The sequence below is a fragment of the Alligator mississippiensis genome, chromosome 1 (genome assembly GCF_030867095.1).
Source record: "Alligator mississippiensis isolate rAllMis1 chromosome 1, rAllMis1, whole genome shotgun sequence".
In the NCBI taxonomy this organism is placed as follows: Eukaryota; Metazoa; Chordata; order Crocodylia; family Alligatoridae; genus Alligator; species Alligator mississippiensis.
This window is the reverse complement of record NC_081824.1, coordinates 112494757-112512749: the sequence shown is the minus strand read 5'-3', so window position 1 is coordinate 112512749 and position 17993 is coordinate 112494757. Positions and strand designations below refer to the sequence as shown.

At 42.4% G+C, this 17993-nt stretch overlaps 1 protein-coding gene across 1 annotated transcript in view; it reads right to left on the bottom strand.

The window, feature by feature from the left end:
• Nucleotides 1-17993, bottom strand: part of LAMA2 (laminin subunit alpha 2) — a 630290-nt gene that overhangs the window by 68557 nt on the left and 543740 nt on the right. The window contains exons 42-44 of the mRNA XM_019479551.2: nt 11619-11735; nt 6140-6322; nt 2830-2984 (exon numbers count right to left, since the gene is read on the bottom strand). Of these exons, the coding sequence (XP_019335096.2) occupies nt 2830-2984; nt 6140-6322; nt 11619-11735 (455 nt within the window). The remainder of the gene's footprint in view (nt 1-2829; nt 2985-6139; nt 6323-11618; nt 11736-17993) is intronic.

Genomic DNA, 17993 nt, shown 5'->3' with positions numbered 1-17993 from the left:
TTTATTTAAACATTCTTTTTACAAATAATTTTTTTTATGATTTCATGGTGCTACAAAATGGTCCCCAAAGGAGGTGTTCTTCACCATTGTGTGTTCCAAGTTTCCTTTTCTTTGAGCTGTGCTGAAATTTTTATCCTGCCCCTTTTTCTGTTGCTAGGTCTATTTTAAGAAATCTGCAGTAAGTCATAAAAATAATGATCTAATAATGATGATTATGAGGTCTGTGTTATATACTGTAACATCGGGAATTGGAATGAACTCACTAGGGTATTAGGGCAAATGGAATAGATGAAAACAAGAAATTCCATGTAATTAACTGGACCATTTAACTATTTTCTAGATTCTTGGTACCCAAAACTAGCAATGACATCGATAGTTTCTTTCTCCAAGTTAGGTTTATTTTGTGGGATTCAGAAATGCATTAAAGCTCTGACATTTAAAATTATTCATCATCTGCATAATTTTCAGTGTGCGAGTCTCATTTACTTTATTGCTGCAAGTGGAAATATTTTGCTGAATCAGGATCTTAAGACCTGGAAGTTCAGACTTGGAGAACTGAGGGAATCAGTGACTGAGTGTCCACTGGGGGAAACAGAAAAGACCAGGAGAGGTCTGTATGGTAGAATCCAGGTACTTCAGAGTGAGTTAGGTTCCTTACATTTCTGTGAAGATGAAGGTTTGCAAAATAGCCAGGGACATACAGACATCTAGTAAGCTGTCACACAGGACTGTTGAGATGTTCCACCTGTTCAGGCTGGCTTTTATTTAAAAGGGTACCACTTCTCTGCTCAACTGCATGGGATCACTGATAAATTACAGCTGATCAGGGAAACAGCACCCTTTGAAGTAAAAGCCACAGCAAGCAGCTCAGCAGCTTGTTCTTAGTTTAACAATCTGCTGCAAATTAAGCATGCTGTGAATGACCCAGGTACAAATGAGTTCTACCTTGGCTTCTACTGTGTGTTTGAAGTTCTTTTGAATGGAATTTTTTTTGAAGGGTGCTAAGGGTTATAGACTATTCCACCTACTACACACCTAGGTAGCATCCAAGTGAGCAGGGGCATGCACTTGTAGCAACACAACTTGCCTCAGCACACGCCCCTGCATGCGTGCTTCATTGCAGGACAAATTGTCCCACAATGGGCAAACTCCATTGCCCAGATCCTGCCCTTCTGGCAGGGAGAGCTGGAGGCAGGGAGAGTTGGAGGCTGGAGCCTGCACCTGTGCTGGCCCCAGAAGTCTTACCTGGTGTCCTGGTGGCATACAGGGGCAGATGCAGACTGTTCCAGCAGCCAGACCATGACTCTGGGCAGCCCAGCCTCCATTTGTGCCAGTGCACACTTTTTTTCTGGCATTTCTTTTTTCTTTTCTTTTTTTTTACTACTGGGAAATCCCGGTAGCAAATTTTGCCACTATGCTGCAAATGTGCATGTCCAAATCTTAACATTCTCCACATGCAGTCTGTAGCACCACAGACCACACACCCCTGATCATTTGGATGCAGCATTAGCGCAATTTTATTCCACCCTCTACAGTCCCTAAAAGACCTTTCATACTTTCATGCATTTATCTTTTGATATATGTCTTCATCTTAGTGTTAAAACTAAGTTGAAAAAAAGGGGTGAGGAGAACTCTCTTTTCCACTAGTGGTTTTTCAGGGACTTAGATGCCTAATAGATGGAATAAGAACTGGCCCTAGAACTTTTGTCACATTTATGTCACACTAATATTAAGACAACTTCATTTTCTGTTTGCCTCAAGAGTGTATGGTTATCTCTGTCCCTACATGACTGGCCAAGACATTTAACTTCCTTATCTTTTAGCATCCCAGGGGTAAAAACAATGTACTTACCTATTCCCAAGAGGCGTTAGGAGGCAAAGTGCTCTGAAATGCTTGGATAAAAGGTGCTACATAGGTGAAAAGTATTAGTATTTGTTAACCTGCCTTTTTGCCTTATCTATACTTCCATGAGAATCTGAAATAGGTTTTATCAAGGTGGTTCAAAGAACAAATGTGTCACAGCTCTGTTATTATGTGTACATTCCTTTCAGCCATTTGTCCTCCCATATCTGGGTTTCATATGAATTATACAGGAGACTTATTGAACTTACATCTCTTAGGATTTTCTGTACGGTATTCCTGATTGTTGTAGGTCACAAACCAAATAAGTTTAGTATTACTGGCTGATCCCTGAGTTTAAAAACATAATTACATCAGGGAGAAAGGCTTGGGACTTAGTAATCATGCTAGAAAATACACTCTTATCCTGAACACAAGGGTCTATTCAATTGTTACCAGTTGAAGAAAATGAAGAAAATGGAAAAGCAAGTACACTTAGCATTTTCAGTGAGTTTGAGATGGCTCAGTCTGGGACCAAAAACCAGGCATGATGCTATTAAGACCATATTTTTCACGAGTAATGGAACTTTCAGAAAAATCAGGTTATGGATATCTGTGCTTGGTAAATAAAACCAAGCTTGTGATCTCTACATTTTTAAGTTTTTGCACAAATATCTAGTGATGGATACTTCCCCCCTTCACTGACCTCTTGCTGTACTTTTATCTACAACATCACTTAAATGATAATCTTTCCATAGTGCTACATTTCTGAAAATATATTGCATTTGATAGAGCCATGGTATAACACTATCAGAGGTAGAAAATCATCAGATATCTAATATTCTAGGTTCTGTCTATATAAGTATTTATATTGTAATCTTCAATATACACATCTGAAACTGAAAAGGATTCTCTTCCCGGAAAAAATGCAAACTAGAAAAACATACTACCCACCCACTACCTAGAGTTACTGAGAAAAAAGGGCTTACAGAATTGGCCTGTTTCCGAGCTTGATTTATCAGTTCTTTTATCTGAGAGATGTTTTTCCCCAAGTTATCCTGGAGTTCTTTGATTGGCTTGAGCTTATCCAGGAGCCGATCTGTTTCCTTTTCTAGATTTTTAACAGTGGCATCTGCATCTGCAACTTCACGTGAAAAAAATGCAAGATTTTAGAAGCTAGAGTTTGATGGAATGGCTACAAACAACAGAAACAAAACTTGAGGGAATTCCCAAGCAATTTTATATTTTAGTGCTAAGACCAAATAAACTATAAAGTGCCTGAGAAAAACAAGGTCATGATAATTTTAGTAATGCATTAAGATTGGTTTGAAAATGGCAATGGTAGCATATACCAGAATTACATTAATATTTTGGATCAGTGGCTAAGGCTAAGGTTGATGCTGTAAAAACACACTGGTATAGTATGATGCAGCTGTCATGTAAACATTTACCTTCCTTCTTTATCCTTTCTTAAAAGAATGATTCCTTCATACTCATTAATTGGTTTCCCAATAATTATAGGACTACTTCTAAAATGAGTTATGTGGTCATACCTATAAAAAATGTCATCCTAGTCACAAATTTAAAGGCATTGCAAATATTTTTCCATGTATCAAACACATTTAATTAGTTCAACATAAGGATCTCCTCTCTTTTTCTGTATTTGCTTGAGTTTCTCAATGTCAGTGGGTCTAATATTGAGTATATTGAGTATATTGAGAAACTAATATTGACACTGGGTTTCTCAATATCCAGTGGGTCTAATAAAAAGTATCATTTTGGAACCAAGAGTTCTAGTTTTTATAAATATTTTTGTCTCAGACCAACACGGCTACCAAGTACACCCCTGAAACATAGAAGATGCCGAATTTTAGCCAATTTTGGATTTTAAACTTCATTGCAGAACAAGAAGGAAGTTTTTTTGCCTCCCTGCCTGCCATCTGACACCTCCAGGGAAGGAATTCTACCTGATCAATACATCAAACAGCTACTCAACACAGCTCACAAAGACACATTCATGGACCCAGAGGGACAGACTTCCATATTCAGCTCCCTCTGTGCAAAAATGAAGTTTATTTCCTACTTTTGGTGACTTTTTACCATCTTGTACCATCTACACTTTTTCCAGAGCCTGATGAAGGGACTTTGATCCCAAAAGCTTGCAGAAAAGGACAATTTTCTTGCCATTTTCCAGTTGGTCTAATAAAAGGTATCATTTTGGAACCAAGAGTTCTAGTTTTTTGTATCAGTGAGGTATCCAGGTTGTAGCCGTATTGTTCTAGAGGAAAAGGCAATCAGTACTCATAGTAGAGATGATATCTTTTATTAGACCAACAAGATTTTTGCAAAAAAAAATTTTTGTAAAAATCTTGTTGGTCTAATAAAAGATATCATCTCTACTATGAGTCTTGATTGTCAATATTAGTGAATCTTTTCCAATATACAACTCATCAATAGCCCCAAAGCTTTCTCAGTCAATCTCCTAGCATATCTGACCTGCTTCTGATGTGCATGGTAGCTAGTGCCCATTGACAGTACATATATGTTGGTAACCTGGGAAAAAGTTAGATGTACAAGGAATGAGAAGCGATCACATAAAACGTGGATAGCATTAAAGCAGCTGTCCAAATGTGGACAGTGATCCAAATTGAATATTGAAGATATTCTAAAATTCATCCATTAGTTGGTACAAGAGATCAGGTACTTGCTGAGAATAAAAGCTCCTGTGGCAATTTAAATATACCATACAATAATCCAAAAATCATTAGTGCTATTGTTGCAGCATTAAAAAAAATATATATTTAACCAGTCTAAAGCAGCACCCAAAAGAACACCATGCAAAAGCTATTCTAATGTGTGGCGAAGCATCAGTTGCTGGCAAAGGAAAAAAACAAAAAGAAAAGTTAAGGCACAAAAAGAAAAGAACAATATACGTACTGATTTCTGTTGGCAAGATATAGAGACAAAAAGAAAAAACAGAAAATGATACTGTAAGATAATTGTTTAAAAGGAATAAAAACACATAGTCACATAACTTAATGGACGGGATTATTCTGAAGAAACTCATTTGATGCATACAAAGCTGCTAGTGATGTGTAACTATTTGCCTCAATTTTCACACTTGGGCACTCAAATTAGGGTTCTCAGACTCAGTCTCCTGAACTGGATATCAGTGTATATCCAGAAATGGATCCAAGGTTTTACAACCCCCCCCCCCCCCACCACACACACAAGCAACAGCTAGGGACTTAAGTCTCAAAGAAGGTAAGAATTCTCCCACCCCACCTTCTTCTCCATGCTCAGAGTCATGTCCCTTCCCATTCCCCCCTCCATTGCCTGCTGCTACTGATGTCTCTGCTGTCTTGGGGGGCAAAGAGACTTCCTGTACCACTACAGCTGGACTGCATAGGGGCTGACAGGGGCTGTGCTTACACTATACCATAGCAGTGCAGAGTGGGGAATCTCCAGTCAAATGGAAGTTTCCTTAATTACTCTCCCACCCCATTTAAACAGTTTTTCACTATATGAAAAGATATAGTGAAAGATATAAACTAGGGCTAAGTACAGACAGTCAGAAAGTCCAAGGCTGAATTGATTCAGTCTTCACAGGTTAGTCTACGCAGGCTGTGTAGTTTGAACCAATAAACAAGTGACAGACAATCACTTTTGATTCTGAAAATGCAGCTGCATGGCTGCCTAGAGCACACCTCCCTGCTTTGCTGGAGCAGACAGCTTGGGCCAAGGCTAGCTGACCCTGTGTGTGTGTTGGTGCGGGGGGAGGGGAGAGGGGGGGAGGTTGTAGGGGAGGTGCGAAACATCCTGGGGGACTGTGAGTTAACTTGTATCTGGAGGGGATCTGGGACAGAAGTTCAATAAACTGATTTCACCTAAATCAGTTAAGTCTGATACTACATTCATCCAGGTTTATCTTAAAACATTTTTTGGCATTTTAAATTTTGGTTTATGTGCACTGAACTTCTGTTGTGTTACAGATTTGACTGGTTTCTTATCACTTGTACCGGTTTATGTGAAATTTATTTCCCTAGCCTGTAAGTTTATTCTGATGATGACAGATCTTCTATCCTATACCAGCAGCAATCCTTGTGGCTAAAAGTTTTTTATTTCACATTTAAAATTCAGTACAGCAATATAGAACCTCAGCGAGTTGCACTGTACTAATGTGTTCTATTAAGTTCTGTATTGATGTCCTATAAATCACATCATGGTAACAGTGAGAGGTCTGTGTATTTCCTTTTAGGGAATAAAGGGGAAAATATACAAACCAAATAAAGAACTTACTGTTCTTAATGGGATCTTTCACAACAGCATTTGTTTTGGCCACGTCATCTGCAAGTTTGCTGTAGTTGTTCTTTAATCCCAAGAGATTCTGATTAAGGTCTTTAATTCTAGCCAGCACATCATTCGCAGTGTCATTAGCTTGTTTGGCTTTGTCTTTGACCGCTTGCACTTTTGCAGCCGTATCTGTAAGCAAGAAAGTTTATCAAAGAGATCAAGCAGCATGCCAAAGTTATAGTGGTTTTATTTATATGCATCAAAAAAGTCAGTTTGGTACAGAATGCTGCAAACCTTACTATGGGAATAGTACCTTCCCACGCAGCATGAGTTGGGAGAGTAGAATTGTATTATGTAAGTCTTTCTTGGCGGGACAGATTTAAAATCAAAAGGCAGACTACCCAATCTCATTTGGACATTGAAAACCAAACCTTACCTTAACCAGAGTCATTTTGCTATGGAATTTTTATCTCTGCATTAAGATTGTCTGTTTAATCTTGAGAGTGAAAGAGGGATGACCCTTCAAAATCTTTTATACAATGGAGAACTTTGATGTATTGATGAATAGAGTGCAGGAAACTAATTTTCTTAATCAAAACAACTTAGGTTATATTGTGGTACATAATAGATGCAGTGGTTAGAGGCAGTAAGCTGAGGCTCAAGTAATGCAATTCCATTTCCTGCTCAAGTACAGACTTCTAGTTTTATCCTAGACAAGTTAGCCATGCCCAGATCTTCTAAAGTATTGGGGTACTTCATTCCCATTGGCTTCTAACTCCTTCCTGCTCTCCCATACATGATCTGACTCTGAGAAGACCCCAAACTACAATTGTATCTTAAGTCCTTGTATGCTATTCTCATTTGAGATAATGCTATCAACATGTTCAATAGGATTTTGGCACCCAAGTAGGCATTAGGGGCTTTATGAATCTTGTGCCTCAGTTTCCCATCAGTAAATTGGAAAGCATACTTCTCTGATTCCCAGGCATGTTGTAAATATATATGATTTGGTAGTGTAGTATTATGGCAACTGGAGCGAAATAGATCAAAAGACATCCAAGTTATCTTTTCAATTTATATGGTGGGTTAGTAAATTGGGTTAGTAAAGATATGTCCTATAGCTGACTGGAAGTAGGACTGGTTCTCATATTGTCCATGGTTTCTTGTTGTGTTTATGTGATTTAACAGAATACACTGTGGGTCTTTTACTAGGGGAGAGGGAAACAGACTACACTTACACTATTGCCTGTGAGAAAGCTGGAAAACATTAGTCTATGTTGGGGCTTATTTTTAGTGCCCTTTCGGCTGCCTGGATGTGTAAAGAAATGGGGAGATGGGGGAGATGCTGGTCCTTTACTCAAAGGGGGTCAGTCAAATAGCTTACACAAACTCCCCCAAAAGCACGGGAGCCACAAGCCTATGGCACAATGCATTGGCAGAGCTAGCCAAGCACATAATACAGAACAATGCTAAACCTCTTGGATGTGATGCAGCAATGATGAGGTTTACCTGCATGCTGAAGAGTTTGGAGAAGAATTTTGCCTTGCCTTCCTGAGGTAGTATACCATATTTTCTTACATACAACACACACCTTTTCTCCAAAAAACAGCTGCTGGAAATTGAGGTGCACAATGTAAGCAAAGAAATAACAGTAACAGCAGTTTCTGCCACATCAACTTCTATGGGAGCAAAAGTGAAAATAATTGCACATGATCCACAACGAAAATAACAGTGAAGAGGCTGGGTTCTCTAGCTGCTGCTACCAGTTACTTACTACAAAAAAAATCTTTTTTTTCTTCATCCTGCCTTCTGAAAACAAAGTTCATATCTTATTCCAGGGCATGCCTCCTTGAGCACCTCCTCTTGGTATTCTGGCTGGGAAAGCCCCTAAAACATATCCATGCCTTGAAAGTAAAATGAAGCCATTTTGTACTATATCAACATTTCACAAGGAAAATGATATTGGGGCTTGATTATTTTTCTCTACTTCTTTTCATTAAAGTGTCTGAGTATGCTCCTTTGCTGGCCATTTTAAGAGGCATTCCAAATTTTGTTGTGTGAAACCTGCCTACGAGGAATGTAAGCTGAGATCGCTGTGTTTCTTTTCCCTTGACATTTAGCCACTGGATACGTTGCACTTATTACATTTTCCCCCTTTTGAGAATGTGGGTCCTTTTCCTAAGGTAAGTTGTCCTCCCATTTTGCTTCTTTCTGTTATAGCCAGGCTATTACTTCGGAGCTGACATGAGAAATATTAGTTTAGGCCAGTCTGTCTTGTTGAATCCTTGAAGAGTCAGGGATAAGACTGGAGGGATTTTTTGTGCCTTCCCTTGGTTATTTCCCTGTTTGATAACTAATTTACTGCATTTTCCTACCTTTGACATTTATTTGCTGCAGATTTAATTCTTGGTTTTAATCACATTTAGAAAGCATGCCATCTGAGCCTGTGTATGTGTGAATATCCTTCTCCCAAGGGCAAATACCCACTAACTCTAATTTGACAGTAGTTTATTAGATTCCCTTGGGTTGCGTATTTCATTTTTCCTCTGCTTCCTTCATATTTAGTATTCTGTGTCCTAAGGGCAACTGCCCTCTGAGGTCCATTCGGTGTGACTGAGACATCTATCTGCACTCATAAAGAAAACAGTCATATCTGTAGCTGTGACCATAAGACCACAGAATGATCTAAAATAGGCATGGCATATTAGCACAAAATCTTATAAATGAGAAATTTCAAGTATCTGGGCAGATTCTTTAATATAGAACAAAATACTTCAGCAATGTAAAATCTGGAAAGGCAGAAACATGAGAAATAAATAGATACAAAACTTTGTCTGCCCTTAGAATTTCATGACCACCCCAGAATAGACGGATTATAAATTTGTGTTAGAGTAATTTTTAGGGCATAGTTTCATTAAAACAAGCTGTCCCTCAGACAGAAGGAGCTTAGCAAACTATATTCTTAAAGAGACGGTGGAGCTTGTAGTTCGCTATAAGCAAATATTCCATTTACCAGTGTCCATTATAATTATGTTATATTGTACTTCTCTGTCTGTGTATATATTTCATACACACACACAGTAGTAAATATACGGTGTTTGGGGCTATTAATGAATATTAAAGACTTTTTGTTATTAGTTATAAAGAATGTATTTTGTAGGTCACTTCATGATAATTAAAGAAAGCCTATGTCTGTCTTAAGAAACTTACTGTATAAATGAGACATAGCATGGAAAATAAAGACTGCAAACAGTGGTCCACAGTGAAAGAGGAACTGGAAGCACAAGATAATTACAATGAAGAAGACTGCATCATTTTGATTCCAAAGTTGCAGATGTTAGTTGTGATTTTATAAATGGTGCATTTCTCTAATTTAGATTTCCTTTAGTATCACTAGTATTATCTGAATATATATTAACTAATTTCTTCTCTGCCCTACTTTTCACCTAAGGCGTTTCTGGTTTTGTGCCTTGCAATTGTGCTGTTCACAGACTGGGTGCTTTGTAAGGCTCTGAATAAATGGCTGACTGTGACTAAGCTGACTTGATGGCCCAAAAGATTCCTTCCAGTCCCAAGTTTCTACAGTCTTTTCTCTCCTTTCTTTTCTAGTTTGGAGCAAAAAGTCAGGCAGAAAGACAGCTCGGGAATAGACAGTTAATTGAAAGTTAAGTTGTAAGAAGGAGGCATATCAGGGGTCACTTTGAAAGAAGGCACAGAAGTTCCTGTGTTAATAAGGAAGCAATAAAGGAGAGCGTTAAATGAAATGGGAAAGGTAACAAGGAAACACATGTAAACAGAAACAAGATGTCAGTTATGGAAATGCTCAAGGTAATATCTCTTTCTATCTTAATAATAGTCAATTGATAAATTATTTATAAAGGAAATAGAATGATGGTTCTTGGGAAGTGTATATGTATTCTCTTCTATGTCTGGATATACCGATGTTCATATACAAAGAAATTCAGGAGCACTAGTGTTGGAAAACCATGTTAATTTGATTTATTTCACAATTGGTGCTTTTGGAACAACTACATGCTACCATACTTCACTGTTGACTGATCCAAAATACAGACAGATTGAAGTGACTCGGTTTTATAGGTAGATCTAGAGCCAGCCTTAGGGAAAATGGGTCCCTGGGCAAACTCGCATTTTGGTGCCCACCCCTCAACTGGCATCTCCCCTGGCACCTCTTTCCCTGGCCTGGCAGAGAGCAGCAGCCCCAAGTAGAAGATGCCGGTAGTGGTGCCCGGGCAGAAAGGCTCCCCTTCAACTTGGAGCCCAGGGGGAAGCACTTGAGGCCCACAACAGTAGCACTGAGCATGCAGGTGAGTAAGAGGCAGCTGGAGACCATGACACATATTGCCTGGATGCCCCACTTTATTCTCTGGCACTCCCCAACCCCTGTTGGACACTCCCTGCCAGGCTTGCTGCTGCCGCCTTCCACCACTAGCCTGTCCTCATCCTCCTATGTCCTCCTCAGCACTGGTACTTCCTGGTGAGGTGGCTACCAGACACTGCCTGGGCATGGTGGCAAAGGCACCTGGAGCTCTCAGGAAGCACCACTGCTCCATAGGCAGCAGCCAGACACAGTGAGCCAGGCCAGGCTGGGCACTACCATGCATATGCTCCTTGCCTCTGCTGCCACTGCCTCCTCACTCCCACCTACCCACCCACTTTTATTGCCACTGCCACTTGCCATTGCTGCTTGCTGCCACTGCTGGAAAGCAATTAATTATTGGTAGCAGTCAGTGGAGGCAGAGGACTGAGAAGAAGCCTCCTGGCTCTGAAGGGAGAGAGGCTTGCAGCCCGTGGAGGCAGTAAGGAGAGAGTGGGGTGGCCTCCCTCTGCTTGCTACCTGGCAGTCCCCCCAACCCACCCGAGGGGTACCTGGCCAGCTCAGCAGAAGCCAGAGAGGGCCACGAGGACTCACTGGGGAAAGGAGTGGCACTGATTGTGTTGTGCCCCCTTGACCATGGTGCCCTGGGCAGCCACTCATGTCACCCAACCTTCAGGCTGGATCCAGCTGGGTCCCTCTAACCACAGGGTATCTGGAGGTCAATTTGAGATTTTATTTAGTTCAGATTCCTGTCTCTTTGGACTGTTTGTTGATACCATCATCCTGGTTTTGATTAAGCTGAGAAACTTTGTCCACAAAAATAGTTGTTAGAGGAAGGGCTCTTGGCTTTGAAAGAAACTGACTGGCTGACAATGTTTTCAGTATTTCTTTCTGGCCATTGGAGAATGTCAAAAACATGGTGGCCTCCACCAGGTCAAAATGCAACTGAATACTTGGTATTTGTTTTTACTTTAGTTTCTCTCAGATGCAGCACAGCTTCATCTCAGAAGAAGCACTCTGGCCAAGATAGCAGACAATGGGCTAGATGGGTATAGACAAAGGTTAACATATTTACACATTTTTAAATGATGCAAAATGGAAAAAAAAAGCACAGCTGAGCCCAGTGCTTCAGCGTTTTTCCCTACTTACCATTAGGAAGGGCTGACAGCTTTCCAAATGTGTCATTCAATGCTTTCAGGAGATCAGAGTTCCTTTCATCAGCATCTCTCAACCTGTTCTTCATGCTATTCAAGTTTTCTCCATTTTCTGCAGAGTACACATAAACAGCAGCTTTAACTCTTTATTTTCAGTATTCTCTGATCTACAATTATATTTCTGCCATAATACTCATCATGAACAATTACTTGTAATTTAAAATATCTATCTCCTTAATTACTAAGGACCTTGGCACACTTGGCAAGAAGTGTAATTGCTGGGACCAGATCCTAATCGTACCATTGCTATTTGCAAGTGCAGAGGCAGCCTAGGATCAAAATCCTGGGTTCCTTCTGCACCAGCAGGTTAAAAGAGGAGTACCCACATGTCCAGCCCAAGCTGACAAACAGCTGACAGTAAGCTTTAGTCACCAGGACTCAAAGGGTGCAGACATTTGGAGAGGTTAGGGGGAGGCTAGATTGCATTAAAAATAGCCACCCAATCAAACTTAGTTTGCCCAGGTGCAGACCTTACACTTACATCCCTAGTTAGGTCAATCTAAGTGCTTCTGTTCAAGACAGTTAAATTGGTCTAAAAATGGCTGGCCTGATATAAATTAACTGTACCTCCAAGGCAGTCTAACTTAGATTGGGTTGGCCATTTTAGACCGGTCTAACTGTCCTGAACTTCTGTATAGTTCCCAGCACAGCTCCCAGTGACTCTAACCCCAGGACTGTGTTTTTCCTACCCTCTTCCTGGCACTAGGCTATTTTTAGCCCCCAGCCCCTCCCCCACCACCAGACAGACAACCTCACACTTGTGGACCCCCCATCCTAAGCCTACTAAAACCTCCGTTCCTGCAACTCATTCTTGGTGCTAGTTTTACCAGGATTCGCCAGTGCCCAGAGTCAAGGACGTAAGTCCTGGTGGGGAGACGAGCAGGAAGGATGGGAGGCTGGTCTATTGTGGGGGTTGGAGGGTGAAAAATAGCCCTGGTTCTGGGGGGTGGGAGTGTGAGGCCCCCCACCCTCCCAAACTCTCCATAGACCCCATGAGGCCCCTGTCCCTGCCAGGCCCTCCCAGACCCCAGCACCTCCCCTGTGGATTCCACCTGCCCCTCAGATCCCCCAATCCCACCTACAGACCCTGCGTGCCCCCTCTGTCTCCCCTGGGGACCCCACCTGCCATCCTGAGCCTCCCATGGACTCTACCTGCCCCCTGATCCCTCACTGGAAGCCTGCTTGCCACCCTGATATCCCCAAGGCCCTCCGTTAGCTTCTCCATCCCAAATTACCTTTGATCAGGTGGCCTTAGATCAATCTAATGTCCCCCTAACCTCCCTGAATGTCTGTACACACCCATACTGACTCCAGTGAGGTCTGGGGCTAAAGCTGACAATCAGTTGATTGTCCCCAGTGTACTAAGCTGACAATCAGCTGATTGTCAGAACCAGCTGACACAGGCCTTGGTCTGATTGTCAAAACCCTGCATCAGGCAGCTTTGGCTAGGCTGCTGGGTGCAGGGGAACAGAGGCTCCTGAAAGGCGGGATAGGGGAAGGAGTTGAAGGGCTTACCTCCTGGTGACTTTAAATCCCACCAGGAGACTCTGATCCCCAACCCCTAGCCAAAGCAGCAAGATACAGGGATTAAAGTCCCCAGCAGGGAAGCCTGGGGAAGCTCTTTAAAATCTCCCCAAACTCTCCCTGCTGTCTGGGTCTACCCAGGGAGTTTTAAAAAGCACAGCTACACCTCATCTACAGGTGTGCTCTTTAAAGCTCTCCACGCACTGGACTGGAGCTGCCAGAGCCTCAACTACTGCTTCCAGGGGAGTCCCAGGAACTCAAAAAAGTGCACATTCAGTAAGGGCTCCCAGCTGCACAACTGTTTTTTAAAGGTCTGGGGTGCAGTGAGCCTGAGACTGGGTTGATGCTCCTTGATGTCAGATACACAGAGCCCCATTCATCTGCCTTTGGGGACTGAATGGGGCTGATGGGTCCAGGACTTGGCGCTGCCTCCAGCTTGATCCCACTAATCTGGTATGGACTAAGCCCCAGACTTTGGTTCTACCCCATGCAGGGTCTCTATGTTCAGTTGAGCATCAGGATCTGTCATGGCCACACATTCAATTTAAAGTGTGATACAAATGAGCCACAAAGATTTGCTCTATTATCATGCCATAAATTGGCTTTAACATGTGGTCAGGTTACTAACACCTTAATCATGACCTAAATGTAGCATGTGCCAGACCCCTAAATTACTGCAATGAACACATGCAACACATAGTAGCAAGGTTTACTGAGGCTAAGTTCTATATTTCCTTTGACTATTGGAAAGCGATTATAAAAGGGTTTAATCAAGGATTTCAAAGTGCACGCACTTCTGTATATTTACATTCACAATGCCCAGAAGAAAAAATGAGGCACACAGAGATTAAGGCCATCCAGTGAGTCAATGGTAACGGACCCAAAAAGTCTCAGTTATATGCTATAAACCCTAAATTAAGTGCACTGTAATAATCTTATGTCTTCTTTTTCAGATACTTGTTCTAGGCATATGGTTTGTCCATTGTACATAAAGAGACAAGATCAATCATATCAGTGTGGTGGCAAGTAGCATGCCAAATGTCAAGCTCTCACTGGATTTAAACAGAGGCAACTTTTGCTGACACGAAATCTGGGGAAAATGAATGAAATTATATTAGGACAACTATTGATCACTATTATGAGACTACCACAACAAGTTATTATGAAACAAGTAAATTGATTTTTGGAAAAAGACCTGTTTGTGGATAAAATGATAGATCAAAATTGGGATCAACTGAAAAACTAATATAAATCAGAGGAATAGTAATGTCATAATCAGTACATTAGTGATTTAATTGATATTATCCTTTAAAAATAAATCAATATTCTTCACAAATTGTTTTGCACAACAATGATGATTTTGCTGGAATAATATCTGCTGTAAAAATGATTTTTAAGGTTCTTTGAAGAGAGGCTCCAAAGAAGCTTTGGATTCATAGTTCAAAATGCTTGGAACAGAGGTTGGCAAAGAAAATGCTAGTTATTGCTGAAAAAAACTATTTTGAGGCATGCTTTATATCATTTTTACAAGAACATGGTAGACCCCAGAGCTAAGAAAGGGACAGGATCATTTCTCAATTCCAGTCTTCTTGTTAGGAAACTGGTTTAGTGTCACTAACCTTGACAACAAAAGCTGGAGAATTAGGCAGGGGGGAGAGGCGGGAGTAACATAAACTATAACTGTGACTCTCACAAGTGTGGAAGCTCAATGAAACTTAATACTTAAAAGTTTGGACCTGTATCACAAGTGGCATTACAGTCTGCCAAATCAGATTATATAATGATCAAGCTCTAAAAAATCACAATAGTTACCCCACAGAGTATGGAAGCAGAATTTTATTTACTCTACACCTACACAGAAAGAACTGAAGAAATAAAAGCATAAGACTCTTTTAAGAATGGTTATGCTATTTTGTGGTCAGGAGAAAGATTTCAAAGCATATTTTAAAAAAATGCTTGTAATGCAATTTGAAGGAAGTCCTCAACCTTTTTTATAATGTGATTACTTTTTCCATAAGGCAACATTTTAGTAAACCTCTTCCCCTCTAGGCTGGACCTCCTTCTAATAAGAGATAAGGGATGGGCAGCTGTGCCTTCAGTCTGATGAATTCAAATGCAGTCTTTTCTAAAATCTATTTGAATGTGCTCTTGGCCATCCTTGTATTAGTCTGCAACTGAGAAAACAGATTTAGTTAAAAGTATTGGTATATTGTACTCCCTGCCACAGTGTCAAAACTCTTACAGCCAGCTTCTCACCCAGTGCTGTTGAAGAAAGTGGAAGAGAAAGGCAACTGTCTTGTATCTAATTGCTTTGCTAGTGTTATCATACTTAATCTCATAACACCCTAGTGAGGAGCTGAAGCACTGTGGGTGTGCTGAGGCACACGAGACACTTTAATGTGAAGCATAGCGTAGTTTACTGCACAGTAAACCTCGCTAATCATGAGTAAATTTGCTACCTGCAAATGCAAGTAGCAAATTTACTTGCGATTACTAACTGCGCAGTAACATGTGTTTAGGCACGTAACCAGGAGCAAATCTGCTTTTGGTTGGCTGGCCACCAGGGGACAGGAAATTGCTCCCTGCCCCTGGGAGCTGCCTGCTGCTGTGGCAGGCTCCACCACCAGAGCCTTGGTGGAGACTATATCCTCCTGCCCCCGCAGCAGGGAGCTCCAAGCCCCCCACTCTCAGTCTGCGATCACGATTGGGGAGCGGAGACTGAGAGATCCTTCTTCATCATCACAAGCAGGGAGGAGGGGGCTGGGAGATCCTTATCTCCCAATGCCAGCTCCGCAACCATGGGAATTGGGCTCAGAGATCCTTATCTCCCAGCACCTGCTCTGTGTCTGTGGGGCCTGCAATGCACGATTCTTGTCTCCCAGCCTGAGCCCTGTGACTGCAGGGCTTAAGCCGGGAGATAAGGATCTCCCAGCACTGGCCCCACTGTTGCAGAGGTGGTGCTGAGAGCTCCCTGCTGGCAGGGACTGGGAAGCCTCTTCCCTACCCAGCTTCACAGTCATACAGCTGAGTGGGGTACAAGCTTCTCAGCCTGTTCCCCACTCAGCATTGCAGCACTGAGCAGGGACTCCTTACCCTGTTCCCCACCACACTCTGCGATTGCAGAATTGAGCAGGGAACAAACTCCGCAGCCTGTTCCCAACCCAGCTCTACGATCTTAGAGCTGAGAGGGGAACAGGCTCTCCAGCCCCCACCCCACAATTGTGGAGTGGGGGCTAGGAACTGTCTTGGTCCCAGCCCTCTGCCCTGATCCAGTGGGGCAGCTAGCAGTGAGCCCCCACTGGATGGGGAATCCCTGCCTAGCCAGGGCCTCGCTGAAAGCTGTCCCATCGAAGATCAAGGCAGAGGTTGAGACCTGCCCCTCCCCTGATGCTCTTTGGATAGAAAACTGACTGGATCATTGGTTTCAGAAGGTAATTATCAATGGTTTGATGTCTAGTTAGCAACCATTATCAAGTGGAGTGCCCCAGGGGTTGGTCCTGGGGCTGGTTTTGTTCAATGTCTTCATCAATGACCTGAAAGATGGCATAAAGTGTACCTTCAGCAAGTTTGCGGATGACACCAATCTGGGGGTAATAGTAGACACAGATCCACAGAAGTTTAGGGCTGGAAGGGACCTCGTGAGATCATTGGCTCCAAACCCCCTGTTCTGGGCAGGAAAGACTGCTAGTATCAAATAACCCCAGAAAGGTGTGTGTCCAGTCTCTGGTGGGTAGGGCTAGGATTCAGAGTGACCTAAACAAATTGGATGATGGGGCCAAAAGGAATCTCATGAGGTTCACCAAGGAAAAGTGCAAAGTCCTGCACTTAGGATGGAACAATCCCATGTACCAATAAAAGCTGGGGGCTGATTGGTTGGGTAGCAACTCTGCAGAAAAGGACCTGGGGGTTACAGTGGACAATAAGCTAAATATGAGCCAACAGTGTGCCCTTGTTGCAAAGAAGGCTAAGAGCATACTGGGCTGCATTGATAGGTATGTTGCCAGCAGATCAAGAGAAGTGATTATTTCCCTCTTTTCAGCACTGGCGAGGCCAAATCTGGTTCAGTTTTGGGCCTTCCACTACAGAAGGATGTGGACAAATTGGAGGTAGTCCAGCGGAGGGCAACAAAAATGGTGAGGGGGCTGGGGCCCATGTCTTATGAGGACAGACTGAGGGAACTGGACTTATTTAGTTTGGAGAAGAGGAGACTGAGAGGGGACTTAATACCAACCTTCCACTACCTGAAAGGGGGTTCCAAAGAAGATGGAGCTGGACCGTTCTCAGTTATAGCCAATGACAGAACAAGGAACAATGGTCTCAAGTTGCAGCATGGGAAGTTTAGGTTAGATATTAGGAAGAATGTTCACACTAGGAGGATAGTAAAATACGGGAACGGGTTATCTATGTTGTGGAATCTCCATCCTTGGAGGTTTTTAAGAACCAGCTAGACAAAGCTGTGGCTGGGGCGATCTAGGTGGGAATGGTCCCGCTGTGAGCAGGGGGTTGGACCAGATGATTTTCTGAGGCCCCTTCCAACTCTAATTTTCTACAATTCTATGGTTCTTTCTGCGTGTTCAGCCCCGATCAGGGATCTGGGGCTGGGAGCTCCCTGCTGCTGGAGCAGGAAGACATTGTCCCCTCCCTGGCAGCAGGCAGTCCCTGGGTCAGGGAGCAATGTCCCAGCCTTGGCCAGGAGACAGCTTTCTCCTGGTCCAGTGCTCCCTGTTAGCCTCTGGGCTAGCACCCAGGGGGAGCCTAGAACACCCCCTGGTGGTGGCAGCAGCTC